General features: G+C 39.8%; 4 protein-coding genes and 1 pseudogene across 4 annotated transcripts; 1 reads left to right on the forward strand and 4 right to left on the reverse strand.

Annotated features, from left to right (window-relative positions):
* Positions 1 to 890: 890 nt before the first annotated feature.
* Positions 891 to 3,388, reverse strand: LOC102787046 (uncharacterized; annotated as a pseudogene).
* A 1,212-nt stretch (positions 3,389 to 4,600) lies between these two features.
* Positions 4,601 to 7,133, reverse strand: LOC148104238 (uncharacterized). The gene has a single exon (XM_087836850.1). It carries the CDS (start codon positions 6,913 to 6,915, stop codon positions 5,359 to 5,361), a length of 1,557 nt encoding a protein of 518 aa, XP_087692976.1. The 5' UTR covers positions 6,916 to 7,133; the 3' UTR covers positions 4,601 to 5,358.
* A 1,470-nt stretch (positions 7,134 to 8,603) lies between these two features.
* LOC148104239 (uncharacterized) lies at positions 8,604 to 11,393 on the reverse strand. Its single transcript, XM_087836857.1, has one exon. It carries the CDS (start codon positions 11,137 to 11,139, stop codon positions 9,592 to 9,594), a length of 1,548 nt encoding a protein of 515 aa, XP_087692983.1. The 5' UTR covers positions 11,140 to 11,393; the 3' UTR covers positions 8,604 to 9,591.
* Positions 11,394 to 14,308: 2,915 nt separating this feature from the next.
* homezb (homeobox and leucine zipper encoding b) lies at positions 14,309 to 18,039 on the forward strand. Its single transcript, XM_006809336.3, has 2 exons — positions 14,309 to 14,511; positions 16,399 to 18,039. Exon 2 carries the CDS (start codon positions 16,415 to 16,417, stop codon positions 17,789 to 17,791), a length of 1,377 nt encoding a protein of 458 aa, XP_006809399.2. The 5' UTR covers positions 14,309 to 14,511; positions 16,399 to 16,414; the 3' UTR covers positions 17,792 to 18,039.
* Positions 18,040 to 18,390: 351 nt separating this feature from the next.
* cideb (cell death inducing DFFA like effector b) lies at positions 18,391 to 22,194 on the reverse strand. The gene is made up of 5 exons (XM_006809335.3): positions 22,053 to 22,194; positions 21,357 to 21,471; positions 20,554 to 20,712; positions 20,274 to 20,464; positions 18,391 to 19,104 (listed from the first exon to the last, which is right to left on the reverse strand). Exons 1-5 carry the CDS (start codon positions 22,076 to 22,078, stop codon positions 18,963 to 18,965), a joined length of 633 nt encoding a protein of 210 aa, XP_006809398.2. The 5' UTR covers positions 22,079 to 22,194; the 3' UTR covers positions 18,391 to 18,962.
* Between the last annotated feature and the right edge of the window lie 589 nt (positions 22,195 to 22,783).

Consider the following 22,783-nt stretch of genomic DNA (forward strand, 5'->3'; position numbering starts at 1 on the left):
CCAAATTCAGGGGCTGCTCCTCCTTCGGAGCCCGATTACGTCGTAATATTTTCCGTATTATTTCTGTATTATTATTCTATTTTATATTTTAAATTGGAAACTTTTTAGATTATAAACTTTTATACAATTGTGCCCTGTATGTGCTGACAAGTTACTGTAGAAAAACGAGCCATCTTACACAATCACAAAGTTTTTGTGTCGTGTAAGACCAGCAGTATTTTCCAGCCTGGTTCTCAGTCTTTCAGTTTTAAATGGAAACTAATTAAAAGTTAATCCAAAGTTATTTACTTTACCTTTTAGACTGACAAAGGTGTACTTAATAAACTGGCAAATTCAGTAACTTTTTTTTCTAATTAACACAGATGAAAATGCAATGTTTTCGATTCAGTTAATCAGATACATAAAAACATTGCACATATTAAAAATATTCTCACTTTATTATTTATCAGATCATTTACATTGTATAAAACAACAGCTGTTTCTTTGTTGTTATTAATAAGACCAAAGAGCTGTGTGTACAATGTGAGAGCACCACCAGTAGATGGAGACACACGTCTTCAACTTGCAGGTGAAATAAAGTAAAAGGGTTCAAACTAAAATAATTAATTGCTACATTAGAAGAAATTACTGAAGCGAAACATATATAGTTAATATAATAAAATAACATTAAGAAAACACAGTTGTTTTATTTATTTTTTTACTTTACTTTGATATGTGATACATTGCACAACAAGTTAATCACCGAAGCAGCACAATGTCTTCACAGTTAATAAATGTGAAAGACAGTCAGTTACATTGATACTCATACAGGGACAGAAAATAACTAGATGATCAGCAGAGTTTGAATTAACAGAGTTTACAAACCATTTCTGTGACACATGGACCACCAATCATTTTTCCACAAGAACAATTAGCCTGGGGAAAAAAGCGGGACATATTATTTCTGTATCCATTACCATCCCTGTAGTAAACTTTCCCACATGAGCACTTCCATTTCTGCCTCTGGGTCGTGTTTTGGACATTTTCCTTTCCCAGTCGTACAAATGGAGTCAGTTCCTTGTTGTTGAGGCTCATCTCAATAGTTATTATTTCTTCTTTCCATGTTACTTTCTCCTTTCCTCATTAAACTCTGCATCAGAATAGTCATCATTCTCCATAAAAGACAACCAAATGATGAAATATGGGCATCAGTGAGCCAGTGATAGTTTAGCACAAAATCTTAACATCTGTTTATCATGAAGTTACATTTTCTCGATTCATAAGTACAGTCTCAGTTCTTGCTCAAGCTATCTGCTGCTCTCTACTAGAAACGCTGCCAAACCTAAATGACCATGTGGTCCCAGCTAGGGAATGATTTGTTACAACGGTATGAGGGAGTCTCCTTGTATGCTAAAGACTCACTGTGCATGTGTCAGTGCAGCTCTGGTTGTTTCACTCTCTATAACAGAAATATTTTCCAGCACACAGACTCTGGGACTCTTCACATTCTGAATATATCAGCTCTCAGTTTAAACTGTGTTTTTTCTCTTTATTGTGTGAAGTGTTTAAAAAGGCAGTTTTTATATTTCAAAAGCTCACGTTACGTTTCATCCAGTCAATAAAAAACATTCCACATCCTTAAACTCCAATGACTATTATTGATTATATCATTTACAGCGTGTACACAGGAAACTAAATATTTCTGTTTACTTACATGAATCTGTATCTCAATCTCCTCCCATCAGACCCGCCCAGCCATCAAATGCATATGATCCAGTATGAAAGACACAAGATTAGCCAAAGTGCCTGCTGTGTGCTGGATAACGTCTGTAAACAGGCCCTACAGGGTGTTTGGGAGTCTATTTGAAGTATGTTGAAAGTTTACTTTAATACAAAGAAACATGTCGACTACCCCAGCTGTGAAGCAGTAACACTTTCAATACCACCAGATGAAGACAAATACTTTAAAATAGCTACATTAGAGTAAAACCCCAGAACAGAATGACAGCATTAAATGAAAAACCTCATGATGCATCACAATAATTTAAATTAACAACAACTTAACAGTAATCAGTTAAATTTATACTTATTTAGTGACAGAAAAACAAAGACTACCACTCAGTAAAGTTCACAAACCACCTGTGTGACATGTCTACCAAGACGTTTTCCACAGGAACAACAACCCTGACAAGTAGAGCCAGACATATTGTCCCGTCTTCAACCTGTTACCTGTCGTGTTTTGGACATTTTCTTTTCCCAGTCGTACAAATGGAGTCAGTTCCTTGTTGTTCAGGCTGATCTCAATAGTTATTATTTCTTCCCTCTGGTGCTGTCCGGTTCTGCTGTAGAAGGACAGTGAGGAGGCATCAAAGTTCCACAACACCTCCACCTTTTCAAGTGGTGGCATGGCCTCATCACCATTCTCCTCCTCGTTTGTAATTAACTCAGAAGACACCATGTGTTGCTTTGCTGTGCTGGCCATGTTACTTTCTCCTTCTTTAAACGATGCATCAGAATCATCATCGTTCTCCATTGTGTGAAAGCTGAGCTGCTTATCTTCCCAGCACAGTCCATAGAAAGGTTCATCCTTCACGTTCTTTACACACTTTTTATCACATAAACCAATCGTCCAATCAGACTCTTCAGGCAGACTGACCACCCACCTCTGAAAGCTGCTGGCTGTCTTGGTACTACAGATTAGAAGAGTTGCACAGCACTGTCCCAGCCAGCTAGAAAACCTTCCTGTTGTCTTTGGACAGCGACATGCCAGGACCCAGAGTCTGTGGCTCAAAGATCAGGTCTGAACCAGTGGGAACAAGCTCCTGGTGGTGTTCAGGATCAACCAGAGTCAGCAATGATCCCCAGAACTGAGACGCTTGCTTCACCATCTTCTCCCCATTCTGTCTCATCTCCTCAACCAGTTTGTCCCGTCCCCAATAAGTCTGTGCTCCGTGCTCTCCGCTTCCGTGTGTCTGCACTCCCCATGCTCGCTGCTCTCTGGTTTTCCACACTACTCCTGCAGGAAAAGATAAAGCAGCCGTCAAGACACTGAATTACTGCGGGCATACACACACTAGATTTGACACTAACAACACTAACGTAGAGTCTCACGCAACGACAGCGTCCTTATGTGCCGACACCGTGTTTTAGCTGGCAAAGCGGCGTGGCTGATGTGGAGTGAACAACCATTGGAGATGTGAGCAGGACAGACGGAACAATTGACGGAAAAAGTGTGGACTTTATACCAGTTTTTAAATTGTGTTGATAGGCCACGTAAAACCAGAGTTACGATAAAAAAAAAATATGTGCAATGTTGTTGGTTTTTTCCTATCGTTGTTTATATTTACTGCGGGAAGAAACGGTAAAATGGTGTTTTATAAGGAAAACGCTCGAACGCACTCTCCGTCATGTGAGCAAAAACAACCCCCACCCCCCTCTCACTTTCCTATTTGTCCAAAAAAGTACCATGTCGACCAATCAAAAAATGGTATGGCAACGTGGCATCTAGTTGTTAAGAAACGGGGAGGGAAATTTTAGGAGTGACGGCGGTGTTTTGAGATGTGAGAGATTTGAGACGTTTAGCGCAAATCTTGTGTAGTTAGTGTGTAGTGTAGTTTTGTTGTGTGTGTCAGAACAATGAGGCAACTGCTGAATGTTACAGGTGTTACAGGAGTGATACATCTCCTGTTGTCAGGCCTGCAAGTATCAGGCTGTTGTTCTCCTTTATCTCATAGTGGACAGAAATTATTTTTTGGAGTGTCACAAATAATTTGTGTGGCATCAAATTGTTCTGTAAATAGTTTGAAATCTTTATTTAAAAATGCATTGGCTGCATTTAAAAAAAAAAATAGCTGCAAAAAACTTTATTGTTTGCATAACTCAGTTACTTTTTTTTCAGGAGTAACTATATAATTATTTGCCCAACATTGGTCATTATATACTGTATTTTGCAGACAGAGAGTTACAGGACTCTCTCCCAGACCACAGACTCATAATACAAGTCAGAGCTTTATATATATATATTTTAAAAAAAAGAAAAGAAAAAGAAAGTTGTGTTTTCGAAATTGGAGTTCAAGTCATTTTTACTTCCAATAGTGTTAACATAATACACAGGTCAATAGCTAGATTTTTTTTTACATTTTCATTGTAAGTGGGCTAAAGCAGTTTAAAAGTAGTCTAACATAAATGTAAATGCTGTAATTTGATTATTTTAATAAACCATGTAACTTGGATGGATGCTGGCGTGACCACAGTGCACACGTCTGATGTTGCTCACAGTGGTCCACGGGATCGCTCAGGGAGTTTGTGTGTTCGCTCAGACACATGAAAAATTAGAGGGAACATTGGTCATGATAGAAATAAAACACATGGGTTACAAGCTGCTTGAGCTCATTGTTATTCTCTGATGCCCACCAATCCTCTGCTGAACAATGACAATGAGCGACAACCACCTTTTGTTGTTATTCACCTTTGTTTGGAGGAGAGCAAACCAGCAGCTGTTTTTATTGTTTTTATTTGCATATTGTCAGACATGTTTTCAGAAGAAAGAAATTCTTCATGTTTCTAATTAATTTTCATGTTTCTGGTCCTTCTGAATCTGCTGTAAAAGCTTAATCATACACTTAGTATTGTGATGTGTTTGATGGGCAGGACATAGAGGATGAGAGACAGATGAAGAACATGTGCTTGTAATTAGGAGAGAAGGCAGAAAAAAAAAAAAAAACAGAGGGGATTCCTGCCAGTAGTGAACAGCTGTATTTATTGGAGTATCAGTTTGTTGGAAATCGATGAACCAGACTGTAAATTATAAACATTTATAGCAGAACAATAGTTCCCTTTCTGTGCTTACAAGTGAATGTATAACAATGAGTCTGGTTTAATCTAATGACCCAAAAACTAGTGAGGTGTACACTGAGTTTTTTGATATTAAATGTTCACTGGATAAAATTAAAAGACCTGAAATGCTTCGTTCAACTTTTAATAGGGAAAAATATGTATATAATAAACTGGCAAATTTCATTAAAAAAAAATTGGTGTAAAAAAAATTAAAAATGCAGTGTTCTTCCTTGAGCTAATCAGAAAAATAAAAGCATTCCACATATTAAAATATACTCTGTTATTTATCAGATGATTTACATTGTATAAATCAACAGTGGTTCTGTCTTGTCAATGATAAGACCAAAGAGCTGTGTGTACAATGGAGAACACCACCAGTAGATGGACACAAATATCTTCAACTTGCAGGTGAAATAAAGCAGAAACGGTTCAAACTAAAAGAATTATTTGCTACATTAGAAGCAAATACCACAGCTAAACATATATAATTAACCAAAAAGAGCATTTTAGGACAAAAAAACGAAATAATGAGTAGATCTATGATTAGCAAAGTTTACAAACCATCTCTGTGACACTAAGAGCTTTTCCACAGGAACAAACAGACTGGTGGGAGTAGCCAGAACTATGATCCTGGTACCTGTTACCATCCCAGTAGTAATCTTTCCCACATGAACACTTCCACTGCTGCTGCTGGGTCGTGCTGTGGATATTTTGCTTTCCCAGTTGGACAAATGGGGCCAGGTCTCGGTTACTGACGCTTGCTTTGAGCTTCATTGTGATTATTTCTTCTCTCTGGTGCTGTCCGGTTCTGCTGAAGAAGGACAGCGTGGAGGCAGGAAAGTTCCACAACACCTCCACCTTTTCAGGTGGTGGTACAGGCTCTTCTCCTTTCTCCCCCTGATATGTGATTAATGCAGAGGTTGTCACGAGTTGGGTCCCAGTTTTGACTGTCCCAGTATTTTGCACCTTCAAACCTTGTGAAGTGGATGATCGAGAACCTTCATTTCTCTTTGTTGTGAGGCTGCTGAGCTGCTTATCTTCCCAGCACAGTCCATACACAGCTCCATCCTTCAAGTTCTTTGCACACTTTTTATCACATAAACCAATCGTCCAATCAGACACTTCGGACAGACTGACCACCCACCTCTGAAAGCTGCTGGCTGTCTTGGTACTACAGATTAGAAGAGTTGCACAGCACTGTCCCAGCCAGCTATTGTGGAAAACCTTCCTGTTGTCTTTGGACAGCGACATGCCAGGACCCAGAGACTGTGGCTCAAAGATCAGGTGTGAACCAGTGGGAACAAGCTCCTGGTGGTGTTCAGGATCAACCAGAGTCAGCAATGATCCCCAGAACTGAGACGCTTGCTTCACCATCTTCTCCCCATTCTGTCTCATCTCCTCAACCAGTTTGTCCCGATGGCTGCCCGGCTCCAGCCCTTTTCTCAGATCCACAGCTTTGGCCTTCTCCACATCCTGATGCACCTGAGAATACATCTGCAGGAATCTGAAGGTGTCCTTCTCCTTCTGTGCTGCTTCCATGCTGCTCTTGCTGGTTTTCAGGGACACCATACGAGCAGAGACCGAGCTCTGGACGCTGGTCAGAGAGATGTCACGCAGCTTAGTCACAGCTTCAATCAGACGCACACTGCAGCGACCCAGCTTCTCTCTTTCACTCTTCTCCCACTTTTCCAGACTCACATTCTCATCGTCTGTTTTCTCCTGTAAGATCAGCTGCTCAGCTTTCAGCTTCTCCAGGAGCTCTTTGTGGGCTGTGGAGAAGGTCTTCATATTGTGTAGGCGGTGCTGGTCCTCAATGGCGCAGGAAACACACACACAGGTCATGTCGTCTAAGCAGTAGTACTCCAGGAGCTTGCCGTGCTGAGAACATTTGGTGTTCCCACATAAATCCATGGGTTCAGTCAGAGGATGAGTCTGCAGTAACACAGGTGTGGTCAGGTGGGCCTGGAGGTGCTGGACACACATGGAGATCTCACACTTCATGCACGTCTTCTTTGCTGGTTTCCTGTCCTCTGCACACATGTCACAGAGGATAGTTTGTGGATCTGTTCTTCTCCTTTTTGTTTGTATGCTGTCAGACATGTTTTCCAGCAGGAAGTCCTCCTTGTTGAGTATAATTCAGTGTTGAATAACGTCCTTGTTGCTCTCTTTCTGACTCTTTTTTTAGAAAAAAATTGGAATTTGATGAACTCCTGAGTTTTGCTCTTTTCTTGCCTGTTACTGATCACCGTGTTTAGTCTGCTCAGGAGCGCTGCACAACACTTTCAATTTCCTGAAAACTCCACACTGAAGGGGTGGAGTCAGACAAATGTGACTGCAGCTGTTTTATAATGTTTGCAATTCAGTTTAATTTCCTCCAAGATTGACAGGAAACACTCAAAATGTTAAAACACTGAATAAGCAATCTATAAAATCTAGACAGCAATAAGCCAGTAATAATTAGCACAAGATTTTAGGACCTATTTAACATTCATATTTTCTCACTTCATAGGTTTGTACAGAACCACATATTCATTTAGCTCCAAAATAAGCATCATCATTAAACGAAACAAAGAGGATACTGGAGTTCTCACACTTCATACAGGTCTTCTTTGCTGGTTTTCTTTCCTCTTTCACACAGAACAGCTTGTGGATCGGCCGGTGTTTTTAGATGTTTATTTAAATCTGGATCTCCTGATTTGATTTGTTGAATCTCATTCCGTCCTGAAAGAATCTCTGCTGCTCTTTGACTCCAGTTCAATGAGCAGAAGTGTTTTCTAGCCTGGTCTCTCAGTTATTTATAAATCCAGTAGCACCGTACAACAGCTTGGATCATCTGGAAGTTAGTTTGCACTTTGCACTGCTAAAACAAATAGAGAACAGGCAGAGTCAGGCAAGTTTAACTGCAGAAATATGGACGTGTTAGAAAAAATGATCAGAGTTTGATTGGCAAATACACTTTTGTGCTAGGGTAGAAAAGACATGGACTTACATGGAATTATGAAATCCACGTAGCATTTTTTCCATTGTTGTGCTGACATTAAAATACTGTTAATTTACCATAATGTAGCTTATGGATGACATTCCTTCACTGGCGTTCAGCTGCCCTTATTTTCTATCATGTGTAACAAAGAGGAAAAACATTTTTAATGTAAAGTCACAATACCTGGTGATTAATTAAAGGCTTTGATGTTTGAGGCAGGATTCCTGTCAGCACTGAACAAATGTATTTATCAGATTGTTGGAAACTGACCGCCCTGCCTGTAGATTATAAACCTTTATGGCAGAACAATAGTTCCCTGTATGTGCCTACAAGTTACTGTGGAACAATGAGCCTGCTCTTATCTAATGAGACAAAATCTTATCAGTTTTTGTGTCCTTATATAAGACCCGTAGTATTTTGCAGCCTGGTCTCTCAGTCTATTCAGTTTTCAATATTGAAACTAATTAAAACCAATAGAATGCAGATTGATTTGCTTTACTTTTATACTGACAAAGGTGTACTTAATAAACTGGCAAATTCAGTAACTTTCTTTTGTCCAATTAACACAAATGAAAATGCAATGTTCTCGCTTCAGTTAATCAGACATGTAGAGCATTGCATATATTAAAACTAGACTCACTTTATTATTTATCGAATCATTTACATTGTATAAAACAACAGCTGTTTCTTTGTTGTCAATAATAAGACCAAAGAGCACCACCTGCAGATGGAGACTGTTAAGGTTCAATATTGAGGAGGGGTAGAGGAGGTAATCAACTTTCATAATAACAACACTGATCCGGCCGGGTCGAGTCAAACGATGATTTTAATGACACGCGTGGGAAGACCGCCCGCTGTACGTAGACAGCGCCGATCCCCAACTTACAGAGCATAAGCAGGTGTTTTATACCTTTCAGGGCTTAGATTTACTACACCCCTAAACGTCACTCAAATACAGTTCATACATAGGTTTCAAAACCACAATGACTTAACACAGTTTAAAAATAACATTGTCTCCATCTCCACAGCAGATGCTTCCTGTCAACATTCTGACTTTCACTTCCCGTCTGGAAAACCCTGCAAGAAACTGTTCCTCTTTTTGCAGAGACAGCAAGAAACTATTCCTCTTTTACAGAGACAATTTTAGAGTTACAGGCAAACATGATTAACCTCTCTCCTATAAATGAGATAAAGTCTACTGTGTGTTTGTCAGCATGAACTGCACTCAGTTTCAACTTGTAACCTTTTCCACCAGACAGAAGGCCAGCACATACACATTTCAGATTATAACAAGCATTCAAAAGCATTTAGGATTATAGATTCAACTCAACAGTTTAGAGTGGTTATAACTGCACCTGTAATAAAGGCTAATTGGGTACCAATATGTTTAAACATCTGAATACAATATCAATACTGCAGATTGTATTATTAATGCAATGGTAATGATGATTATGATTAACAATAGCAGTAAAATAATTTCTAATCCATCACAAGACGCACGTCTTCAACTTGCAGGTGAAATAAAGTAGAAACGGTTCAAACTAAAAGAATTTGTTGCTACATTTAAAGCAAATACCAGAGCTAAGAATATTTTAATCAACAAAATAAAATTACATAAAAAAACAAAATTGTTTTACTTTTTTAATCTACATTACTTTCATATGTGATACATCGCACAACAAGTTAATCACTGAAGCTAAAACAATGTCTTCACAGTTAATAAATGTGAAAGACAGTCAGTTACATTGATATTCATACAGGGACAGAAAATAACTAGATGATCAGCAGAGTTTGAATTAACAGAGTTTACAAACCATTTCTGTGACACATGGACCACCAATCATTTTTCCACAAGAACAATTAGCCTGGGAAGAAAAGCGGGACATATTATTTCTGTATCCATTACCATCCCTGTAGTAAACTTTCCCACATGAGCACTTCCATTCATGCTTCTGGGTCGTGATTTGGACATTTTTCTTTCCCAGTCGTACAAATGGAGTCAGTTCCTTGTTGTTGAGGCTCATCTCAATAGTTATTATTTCTTCCCTCTGGTGCTGTCCGGTTCTGCAGTAGAAGGAGAGTGAGGAGGCATCAAAGTTCCACAACACCTCCACCTTTTCAAGTGGTGGCATGGCCTCATCACCATTCTCCTCCTCGTTTGTAATTAACTCAGAAGAAACCATATGTTGCTTTGCTGTGTTGGCCTTGTTACTTTCTCCTTCTTTAAGCAGTGCATCAGAATCATCATCGTTCTCCATTGTGTGAAAGCTGAGCTGCTTATCTTCCCAGCACAGTCCATAGAAAGGTTCATCCTTCAAGTTCTTTGCAGACTTTTTATCACATAAACCAATCGTCCAATCAGACTCTTCGGACAGACTGACCACCCACCTCTGAAAGCTGCTGGCTGTCTTGGTACTACAGATTAGAAGAGTTGCACAGCACTGTCCCAGCCAGCTGTTGTGGAAAACCTTCCTGTTGTCTTTGGACAGCGACATGCCAGGACCCAGAGACTGTGGCTCAAAGATCAGGTCTGAACCAGTGGGAACAAGCTCCTGGTGGTGTTCAGGATCAACCAGAGTCAGCAATGATCCCCAGAACTGAGACGCTTGCTTCACCATCTTCTCCCCATTCTGTCTCATCTCCTCAACCAGTTTGTCCTGATGGCTGCCCGGCTCCAGCCCTTTTCTCAGATCCACAGCTTTGGCCTCCTCCACATCCTGATGCACCTGAGAATACATCTGCAGGAATTCGAAGGTGTCCTTCTCCTTCTGTGCTGCTTCCATGCTGCTCTTGCTGGTTTTCAGGGACACCATACGAGCAGAGACCGAGCTCTGGACGCTGGTCAGAGAGATGTCACGCAGCTTAGTCACAGCCTCAATCAGACGCACACTGCAGCGACCCAGCTTCTCTCTTTCACTCTTCTCCCACTTTTCCAGACTCACATCCTCATCGTCTGTTTTCTCCTGTAAGATCAGCTGCTCAGCTTTCAGCTTCTCCAGGAGCTCTTTGTGGGCTGTGGAGAAGGTCTTCATATTGTGTAGGCGGTGCTGGTCCTCAATGGCGCAGGAAACACACACACAGGTCATGTCGTCTAAGCAGTAGTACTCCAGGAGCTTGCCGTGCTGAGAACATTTGGTGTTCCCACATAAATCCATGGGTTCAGTCAGAGGATGAGTCTGCAGTAACACAGGTGTGGTCAGGTGGGCCTGGAGGTGCTGGACACACATGGAGATCTCACACTTCATGCACGTCTTCTTTGCTGGTTTCCTGTCCTCTCCACACATGTCACAGAGGATAGTTTGTGGATCTGTTCTTCTCCTTTTTGTTTGTATGCTGTCAGACATGTTTCCCAGCCGGAAGTCCTCCTTGTTGAGTATAATTCAGTGTTGAATAACGTCCTTGTTGCTCTCTTTCTGACTCTTTTTTTAGAAAAAAATTGGAATTTGATGAACTCCTGAGTTTTGCTCTTTTCTTGCCTGTTACTGATCACCGTGTTTAGTCTGCTCAGGAGCGCTGCACAACACTTTCAATTTCCTGAAAACTCCACACTGAAGGGGTGGAGTCAGACAAATGTGACTGCAGCTGTTTTATAATGTTTGCAATTCAGTTTAATTTCCTCCAAGATTGACAGGAAACACTCAAAATGTTAAAACACTGAATAAGCAATCTATAAAATCTAGACAGCAATAAGCCAGTAATAATTAGCACAAGATTTTAGGACCTATTTAACATTCATATTTTCTCACTTCATAGGTTTGTACAGAACCACATATTCATTTAGCTCCAAAATAAGCATCATCATTAAACGAAACAAAGAGGATACTGGAGTTCTCACACTTCATACAGGTCTTCTTTGCTGGTTTTCTTTCCTCTTTCACACAGAACAGCTTGTGGATCGGCCGGTGTTTTTAGATGTTTATTTAAATCTGGATCTCCTGATTTGATTTGTTGAATCTCATTCCGTCCTGAAAGAATCTCTGCTGCTCTTTGACTCCAGTTCAATGAGCAGAAGTGTTTTCTAGCCTGGTCTCTCAGTTATTTATAAATCCAGTAGCACCGTACAACAGCTTGGATCATCTGGAAGTTAGTTTGCACTTTGCACTGCTAAAACAAATAGAGAACAGGCAGAGTCAGGCAAGTTTAACTGCAGAAATATGGACGTGTTAGAAAAAATGATCAGAGTTTGATTGGCAAATACACTTTTGTGCTAGGGTAGAAAAGACATGGACTTACATGGAATTATGAAATCCACGTAGCATTTTTTCCTTTGTTGTGCTGACATTAAAATACTGTTAATTTACCATAATGTAGCTTATGGATGACATTCCTTCACTGGCGTTCAGCTGCCCTTATTTTCTATCATGTGTAACAAAGAGGAAAAACATTTTTAATGTAAAGTCACAATACCTGGTGATTAATTAAAGGCTTTGATGTTTGAGGCAGGATTCCTGTCAGCACTGAACAAATGTATTTATCAGATTGTTGGAAACTGACCGCCCTGCCTTTAGATTATAAACCTTTATGGCAGAACAATAGTTCCCTGTATGTGCCTACAAGTTACTGTGGAACAATGAGCCTGCTCTTATCTAATGAGACAAAATCTTATCAGTTTTTGTGTCCTTATATAAGACCCGTAGTATTTTGCAGCCTGGTCTCTCAGTCTATTCAGTTTTCAATATTGAAACTAATTAAAACCAATAGAATGCAGATTGATTTGCTTTACTTTTATACTGACAAAGGTGTACTTAATAAACTGGCAAATTCAGTAACTTTCTTTTGTCCAATTAACACAAATGAAAATGCAATGTTCTCGCTTCAGTTAATCAGACATGTAGAGCATTGCATATATTAAAACTAGACTCACTTTATTATTTATCAGATCATTTACATTGTATAAAACAACAGCTGTTTCTTTGTTGTCGATAATAAGACCAAAGAGCACCACCTGCAGATAGGTAAATACCAGAGCTAAGAATATTTTAATTAACGAAATAAAATTACATAAAAAAACAAAATTGTTTTACTTTTTTAATCTACATTACTTTCATATGTGATACATCGCACAACAAGTTAATCACTGAAGCTAAAACAATGTCTTCACAGTTAATGAATGTTAAAGACAGTCAGTTACATTGATATTCATACAGGGACAGAAAATAACTAGATGATCAGCAGAGTTTGAATTAACAGAGTTTACAAACCATTTCTGTGACACATGGACCACCAATCATTTTTCCACGAGAACAATTAGCCTGGGAAGAAAAGAGGGACATATTATTTCTGTATCCATTACCATCCCTGTAGTAAACTTTCCCACATGATCACTTCCATTCCAGCTTCTGGGTCGTGTTTTTGGACATTTTCCTTTCCCAGTCGTACAAATGGAGTCAGTTCCTTGTTGTTGAGGCTCATCTCAATAGTTATTATTTCTTCCCTCTGGTGGTGTCCGGTTCTGCAGTAGAAGGAGAGTGAGGAGGCATCAAAGTTCCACAACACCTCCACCTTTTCAAGTGGTGGTAAAGGCTGGAGGTGCTGGACACACATGGAGATCTCACACTTCATGCATGTCTTCTTTGCTGGTTTCCTGTCCTCTGCACTCATAGAGGATAGTTTGTGAATCTGTTCTTCTCCTTTTTGTTTGTATGTTGTCAGACATTTTTTAGAAGAAAGAAGATTTTGACAGGAATTGGTCTTGTTTCCAAAGATTCAGAAATGAAAAAGCTTTGATCAGTGTGCATACCCCAGTGTGATGTGATAGTTTGAGCTGCACTTCGTCCTCACGGATATACTTTACTCAGAAATAACCCAGTGTCAGCTATAAATTCTTATTGTAGCAACCTAATCTTATATGTTCACACTCTCATAAAAAAATCTGTCAAAAAATATGAAATTGTTTAACACAGGCAAAATAAATACACAGTTACAAGTATAAACACCACACCTAAATAAAACGTATGTCAGCTAAGAAATGATTGACCTTTGTTGCCAGGGTTAGGCCACAAGGGCAGTTACTTCATATCATTTCTTAAAACTGTATTAAAAAAGAAATTCCTAGCATAGCCCACCTGGCTGAGCAGGTAAACCATGTGCCATAAGGTTGTTGCAGAGGACTGAATATGGGACCATTTACTGCAATTTTTCTCCCAGCTTTCCTGCCTTCTTTCTGTCCCAGTTAATATTTTTAAATGGGATATTTATTAAAACCAGGTGTATTTCTGGCTCAAAACCTTTGTGGGGTGTCATCGAGACGAAAATTAATTTTATGTTTTGTTTTCTCATTTAATAAATTAAAATCGGAAAACAAAATGATTTAAGAACATTTCATTTGGGAGTCTGACAAATGGTCAGCACCCCAGATGTACCTTATATGTAAAGTGGATGTAAGTCTATCACATTTCATATATAACCTCTGTCATGAGAAAAACAACAAAATGTGTTTCTAATGATGTGACCAGGGACTTAGGGGAAGAATTTGTAAATTATTTTTTCGCCTTTTTATTGTATATTTCGGACAGTTTTCAAAGGGAACATCAGACAGGAGCTGACGTTGTTTCTCAAGGTTGGCGGGCGCCAAAGTTTTATGCATGCCAGGCAAACCCAGGAAATGCTTTTATTAAGCTAACTACACCTGTGCACTGAAGTTAGCCTTAAACTTACCGCTAGTGCTAACAAACAGGCAGCAGTGCTCCGATAAAGCAACGGGGTGAACAGTGAAGGTAACCAGCACTTTTTAACATCACTGTGTGTTACTCATAACCGGGTTAGAGAGGTCAGTCCCGGTCAGAATATAAGCTAACATCAAAGTGTAGCCAGCTAAAGTTAGCTAGCTAAGTTAGCTAGACTTTGTTTAGTTAATTAGCTAAAAGTATTAAACAATAAGTAATATTTAATTAATTAAAGTAATACGTAATTAACAGGAATCAGTTTGGGTGTAACCTTACTTTCTTGGGCATTAAATCACTGAAACCAAAACGATTAAAATTAACATTTAGAATATTAAACCAGATGTTTGTATTTAATATGTTCAGTTCTTACTCTTACGTCTTATGTCTTACTCTTATTGAGGTACTACTAATTTAGGGGAATAAGTTGAGCTCCAGGTAAGAGTTCATTTTATAATTAATATTTTAAAAAATATATAAAATAACCAGCTGTTATAAATTACACAGCACCATTAAGTTTGTGAAACAACTTTAGCAGCGCCACGGTGAAAATGATGATCATCTGCCAAAAAGTGATTTCTGATATTAAACTTTTGTGGACCTATCATCTATCAAATGTGTCTCTAATGAATGATCAAAAGCCATTATGTAAGCGAGTAAGAAAAGACCTGCCATGATGTAGAAGTTGCAGCCACTCTTTGGCAAAGTGACTTTTAAAAATCTTTTGTTTATGTGGGCAAAATGTCTCATTGACATCAAAAATCTGGTATAAAAAACTGTAAGAAATACAATATAACACTAATATTAAGACATTTAAGTGGCCAAAAGGACTGGATTGATTATAATGTGAAACACAGACTACATACAATAATGCAGAGTTATAAGGAAGCTTGCAAAGCAGGTCATTTTTAAAAATTAAAATTTTTATCTATAACACCTTATAACGCCCGTTCATAATATAAACAAAGATATTGGACTATTCATCTTAAGAACTAATCACTGTGCAATAGACTGACAATAGTCAAAATACTGTGCAATAGACATTTTCCTGGAGGAACCTACCTGAGGGATCTATCTATCTATCTGTCCGTCTTCTGTATCTTATCAGTTTCTCACATAGTTGTGGAGGAATTTTGGGATATTCCTCGTTGCTTGTGTTCTGGTTTTGTTCAGATCTGCCTCCATGTTCATTCTAAACCAGGGGTGAGCAACTCCGGGCCTCGAGGGCCAGTGTCCCTGCAGGTTTTAGATGCGTCCTTGAACCAACACAGCTGATTTAAATGGCTAAATTAGCTCCTCAACATGTCCTGAAGTTCTCCAGAGGCCTGGTAATGAACTAATCGTGTGATTCAGGTGTGTTAACCCAAGGTGAGATCTAAAACCTGCAGGACACCAGCCCTCGAAGCCTGGAATTGCCCACCCCTGTTCTAGACAGAAGAGTTTTTCCCTTAACCCTTTCTAACAAGCCATACTTTTTCAGTTTTTTTCTAATAATAATGTCATGAACATTAACATTAATCGTGCTAACTGAGACCTGTAGAGCCTGAGATGGAGCTCTTTGTTTTTTTTGCAGTGTCTCTGAACATTGCATGGTTTGATCCTGTTGTGAATTTGCTGGGACGCCCTCTCCTGGGAAGATTGAGTCTTTATGTTAACACACACTTGAATGCTCCAGACCATTAAACTGCCAAAACTTCTGCTTTTATAGACGTGCTCACGCCTCATTAATCAGGTGCATTTGATTATCAGCACCTGGCTGCTACTTACCTTTGTAATTCCTATGGAAGCAGTAATGGTGCACTTCCAGAGAAGTGCACGATTAACAAATCAAATATCTAAGAAATCAGATACTTCATCACAGGCACTGGGAAAATCCTGCTCAGTAATTTTGACCTTAGAGTATTTCATTTATTTGTACATATTTCTGTCTGCTGTTTTCAGGAGTGCATCACCACAGATGAGTAAGATGAGGCACTTTGCTGATGAAGAGCTCCTTGGACTCGGTCAGAAACCACCTGGCACTCTTGAAGAAACTTCATCTTTCTCAGACATAAGCCCTACCCCCGTGGCTAACGGCATAAACCAGAGCAGTGTGGTGTGCTTCCCCTTGATCTCTGAGAGTAGGAAGCTTGTGTGGGTGCATTCGCACCAGATCGACTCACAGATACACGGCGCTGCAGAGCTGGACGAGGCCTTTGACAGGTTTCCCTACCTAACACACAGACAGACGGCCAAACTGGCAGAGAGTTGCCACCTGCACCCAGACCAGGTGAAGGCGTGGTTCATGGCACAGAGGCTCCGCTACGGCATCAGCTGGGACTATGAAGACATCCGTGAGGTCCAAAGGAAGTTCAACTCAAGTCAGGAAAAGAAGGAGCTTCAAGACGGGACGGAGAGAGAAGTAATAGAGGACGGAAGAGAGAAGAGAAAAGTGAAAGCAACTGGTGGGAATGCAAAGGGAAGAGGAGTGAGAGGAGACAGCGCAAATGTTAATGAGCAGTTGAAGAAGGAGCAACCAGTGAAGGAGAAAAAAAGCAGCACGCAAAAGCGGAAATGGGCAACAGCAACAGAAAAGATGGGAAAGAAGATCGTGAAGCGTGATAAGGAGGAGATGATGGATAAAGTGGAAAGCGGGGGAGAAAAATGCCCCAAGCGTCGTGGCAGAAAAAGAAAAAAACCAAGAGTGAACAAAAGTTGCATGCAAGAGGAGAGTAATGCACCTCCGGCTCCCAGCTCTCTGCTCGGCCCCCAGGCTGAAAACCAAACTTCTTCATCTCCAGCGCCTGACAACCAGACACGTCTGCTGCAGAGAGCCGGCGATCCCAGCTCCACCATAGACAGCGACTTCAGGGAGAAAAACGAAATCGAGGGTGCAGATCTGCAAGCAGAGCCGGACCACCGCGTTTTCATCACAGATATTGACAAACTAAAGGCCCTCATCGAAGTGAAAAACACCCCCTCTTCCGCCGAGCCTACACCTACTACTCGGCTCCACTGCAAGACGCCGGCCCAGCTGGCGATGATGAAGATGGCGTTCCTGCAATGCCAGTACCCAGACAAGGAGCAGTACAGTCGGCTGGCAAGGATGGTCGGTGTGCCACGCTTGTCGGTCATTCAGTGGTTCGGCGACATGCGCTATTTCATTAAGAGAGGGAGGCCTCGCTGGATGAATGAGGAGCAGCACCATCAGGTACTGGGCAACGTCATGTATCAGCAGTACATGAACGCGATGACTAAAATAAAGTTGCCCAATAGCATGAACTCCTGGATTATGATGCTCGAAGGGAACAAAGGCTACAGCGAGGAGAAAAATGTGAAGATCCCTCCAGAGTAGAAATAGCACAACAGCTCTTATGGCTCATATAAAAACACAGCTGGATCATTTTTTAGTTCCTCTGTTCTTCAGGCAGTTGTCAACTTGTTTATCAAGTTCCCATGTTAGACAGACCCCCTGATTCCATGTTTTTCCTGCTGTTTTAGTTAGTGTGTTCAAAAGATCCTCATTCGGATTCTAGGTGCAGTTTTGGTCTGTTTATGCTGTGCAGCTGTTTTCACTGTTTTAATAAAAGCACTTTTATTGCTCTTCCAGCAGGACTCAGCTGATTAGTTACAGCAAAACACAAATTATTCCTCAGTGCGTACAGAAAACACAGGCATGTTTGAAAGAAGACACGTTTCAGCATGTAATCCACACTAAATTACACCAACACGGAAGAGTTTAAAACAGTGGTGTCAAACATAAGGCCCGGGGCCCAGAATTGGCCCGATAAAGACTTCAGTCCTGGACTGAAACTGTGAAGGAGAGTGTAGATTTCTGACTTTTCACTAAATTTTACATGTTTTCCTACTAAGAGCTCTCCCAGGTCATTCATACTAAACCAAAGTAATTAATAGCTAAATGACAGAGAAGTTATTTTTTCACCACTGTATACATTTCTTTCCTTTTCTGCTAATTAACAACAATTTTATTTAGGTTAGGTTCAGTTTTATACTTAAAGACAGTCTAGAAAATGAGCTACCAGAAGTTTATCTGTTATTTTACACTTTTATTTCTTACAATTTAAACCCAAAGAGCACTTCTTTTTATTATAATAACATACTATGTCCAGGATTAAATGTGCAGTTAAACCTCAGTGCAGGAGTTTTACTGGTCTGGCCCTGCTGTGAAAGATATTATGTGGGTAATATTTCACAAGTTAGCCAGCTATCTTACTAAATCTTGCTTTGTTAGAGGCAAAAAGTATCAAAAATCAGTTTAAAACCTGAAATATGATTACAAAAATACGACATCTATTCATACAATCACAGTTAATATTTACAAATGCTACCTCAGCAGATATTTCTCTTAACAAGGTGCTTTCTTTTTCCTCTTCTTAAGGAGGTAAAACATAATTTTCCAATACTGTAGGTACTGAAGGGTAAGAGTAAATTGAGAGGCTCTCAAACAGGTCCAGCAGTCACACAAAAGACCTCATTACTTTAGGTTGCATCTAAACGGGTCCATCTCAGTTCCATCTGGCTGCGTACTCCGCCCTCTGTGGCTGCCAGAGCTCTGCGCCTTCAATGATGCGGCGGATCATGGTGGCAGACGTGAGAAGCAGGTGTCCAGCAGCCTGAAGAAGGGTGGAGGCCACACGCAGCACTTCTCTGGAAACAGCACAGTGTTATCAGGATTAAAGGTCAGTGCAGATTCTTCAGCCTGAACCAGAAACATCTGATGTGATCGTTAAGCTTTAATAGCTGGCTGTGAGTGACAGCTGCTATTTCTCTTATCCTCTTTTAAAGTTAAAGTTTAAAGTTAAATAATCCAAAATCTGTAGAAAACAGACTTATACACGAGTATTTCTTTAGTGTCCTGCTTTAAACTTTTTCAAATTTTATTCAGATGTTATACTGTTATTATTTGAGGTTCAAATCTGGGAGTATAAAATCAAGAAATATCAGAAAAATCTAAACATTAACATTTAATTTGTGCAATAAAATTTATCGTGTGGATCAGCTGAACTCCACCTAACTATTAAAATGTATTTTAAGTACATAACACAGGCTGGAGCCTGAGCAGGTAGGAAACCAGGTAACTTACTGCACCCTTACTACTTCCATAGGAATTATTGTGGTGCTGCTGATCAAATGCATTTTGTTAACTGAGAATCAGAAGTTCTGGCAGTCTGCTGGTCTGTGTGATAACACCATGCAACACCCCAGCAAATTTACCTCAGGGTCAGGTCATGCAATGCTCGGAGAAATTGCAAAATCGCAGTAGCTACAGCTGAGACTCTACAGGTCTAAGTTATGATGTCAAATATTAAAGTTAATGACAGTGGAGTTTGAAAAAGACTGAACAGGTCTGTGAGTCTAAGCCTTGATGCCCAAGCCAGAATTGCATCTGAACAATCCACAGAACATCTGAAACAATGTCCTTTATGATGAGAACAAAGTGGAGATGCACAGCACCACATTTAAAGAAAATCAAACTCTGCATATCAGCACAAACTCCTCACACCAACTGTGAAACACGGTGGTGGAGGTGGTGATGATTTGGGCGTCTTACAGTCAGTGAGTTGACTGTGAACTCCTCTGTATACCAAAGTTTTATAGAGTCCAATGTGACGGCATCTGTGCAACAGCTAAAGCTTGTTAAACTTATTGCTAATAAAGTTCTGTCCTAACTTCTGTCTGTTCATTTTTATTAAATGCAAACTAAAGTCTGTATTGATGCTAAAAGACTGAATTTTACTTCTGCAACTGAAAGCTTGCACAGCACTACATATGCAAATGAACCTTTATTACCCTGCTAACCTTTTCACTTGGCTTACCTGAGAACTTTCTTGGGCCCAAGACACTGAAAGTCAGCGCTCACCGAGTACAGGCCTTGAAATGTGGCGTGCACATTCAATGAGCCAAACACATCTTTGGGGCTCATCCTGTAAAGGTCAAAGGTGACGCGGGCTATGTCTCTCCCAGTACGTGATTTGTTGTGGTCTTGAGCTTTAGGCACAACTGCACCCTGGGGGGCATCAGAGAGATTAGAAAACTGTCACCAAGAGACAAAAAGCACACCCTAAACCCAGACACAGCTTCTGCGGTCAAACCCACCTGTTGTGATCTCCATGTCTGTCCAGGCTCCAGGGCCATGAGCATGACATTGTCGGGTAGGGTCATGAGGAACTCATCAGAGTCGACTTCTGTACCGTCATCCTCACAAACCAGAGACAGAGACACCGCAGACAGCGAGAGCAGCAACGCCTGGCATACCTGTCAGTATGAGGACAGTAAGTAAGCAGTCATATACAGAGAATATGAATTAGTGATATTTACTTCCCAGCTGTAAAAACAACTAATTCTTAATCATTTAAAAATCATTTATTAGCATTAAATAATAATTCAACATGATATGGACTTGAATGGAAACATTTCCATGCCATCTTAAGGACTTAGTCTTAGCCTTTGTTAATACCTTGATCATCAGTTCATAAACCAGTTTTTATGGCACCCAATTGGCAATAAAAAATGCATTTGATCAGCCTCTAGGTGGAGCTGTTGTACACATAGCTGATATTCAGCTGACGTTTGGAAATGCAGTTTGGCCCTCTTATATTCTGCAGGCAAAGGCAGTGAATATTTGACTAATGACTTCAGGATGACATCATGTTGTTAGATGATGTCATGGTCTTGAGGTAATGAATCTTCTAAAAGATGATTTAATCCTCTTTTATTGCCGCATTGAAATCATTCACCCTATTAATTAATTTTATAATTTTAAAAGCTCATTTCTCTTTTTAACTTTACATTCAGCAAATTTAATAGATTTCTTAATTTTCTATTTTATTTTGACATTTTTGGCTGAAAATATTTTCACCCTATTGAGAACCTTTCCTCAGTCACTCTCACACTCTCACCCTCTCCTTCAGCTCCTCCAGCGTCCCGGCCGTGACGCCTTTCCTGGTGTTCCTGTTGTGACAGCACACTCTGAAAGGTCTCTGTGTCGGGGACCAAACTCGCTTGGTTACAGACCTGAGGACAGACGAGACAAAAAAAGGTTTTAAAATAATAGAGCGGTCTCTTCAACAAATGTTTGACTTTTATCTGAGAGAATGCTGGTTTTGTGTCCCAGTAGGTTATATTAACAAGCTGATATTACCCGAACAGGACCCCAAAATCTATCAACTAAATTGCATTGAGCCGTTGTTAGTTTTGTTATTTACACAAAGTACTTAACGTGAGTCAAACTGTTATGTGAGTTTTATCCGTGTGCGATAGAGACCATTTTCACATACATTCCTTATTTATTGTTATTTCTATTTTATGCACCATCTATATTTTTATTTGCATTAAGTCATCCTCTCAATTCCACTCTTCCATTGTCACACTGATTTTACCTGCTTTTATTTTATTTTACGGTTTTTCTTAAACATTTTAATCTGAAATGAGAAAAAAGTTTTTTTCATACCTCAGTCTTACATAAGTCACAGTACTGTACATTTTTGGGAACACCTGTTGAATCATTAAGTTACTTGTGCCTGTTTTACGATCATTTCAAGCTGCAGACAGCAGCAGTGTACTAACTGGTACGTTAAAACTCATTTGTCACTTACTTGATGAATGAAGATGTTGTATCCATGCTGGTTAGTTTCTTCTCTTCTCGTCTCTCAGCCTGATGTTTTTGGGGCTGTTTTGGTGTCACACACTGTATTAGTGTTCGTGCTGCTCGTGTTTGACCCAGTTGGTGGACTTTACCCCAGGACTTGGTGATAATTCAGACACAGAACAGAACAGGGTAAAGTTCATATTGATTGTGTTTGACTCAGATGTGCCTTCCTTTATCTGAAAAGCAGAATAATGATATCTACAGTTGATAATTCAGAGGTTGTTGCCTGTGTTTTTATAACGGAACATAAACAGTTTTGTAAGAAGCCTCTTTTTTTCTTCTTTAAAGAATTATTAGACAGTGTTAGCTTTGTTGGGTCTGTAAGCCTGTATACTGGAGACTGTTTGTGTTGTAGGAGATAACTATAGTGTGTTGAAATCTTTTTGTAATTTATGGCTGACATAAGGTGTTCAATAAATCATTTAAACAGAACCTGTCTGACAAAGTGAAGTAGGCTAAAAGATCTCAAAAAGTAACACAATATGCCACGATCTAAAGAGACTCAAGGACAGCTGGGAAGCAAACTGACATCTGTCTGTATGGAAAGGTTTGAAAAGTTATTTCTAAGGCTTTGGGACTCCAGTGAACCATACTGAGAGCGATTTTCCACAAAAGGAGAAAACTTGGAACAGTATGAACCTTCCAAGTTCATACTAACAGTCAAACATGGTGGTGGTA

The sequence above is a fragment of the Neolamprologus brichardi genome, chromosome 3 (genome assembly GCF_056152115.1).
Source record: "Neolamprologus brichardi isolate AB-2024 chromosome 3, ASM5615211v1, whole genome shotgun sequence".
Lineage (NCBI taxonomy): Eukaryota > Metazoa > Chordata > Actinopteri > Cichliformes > Cichlidae > Neolamprologus > Neolamprologus brichardi.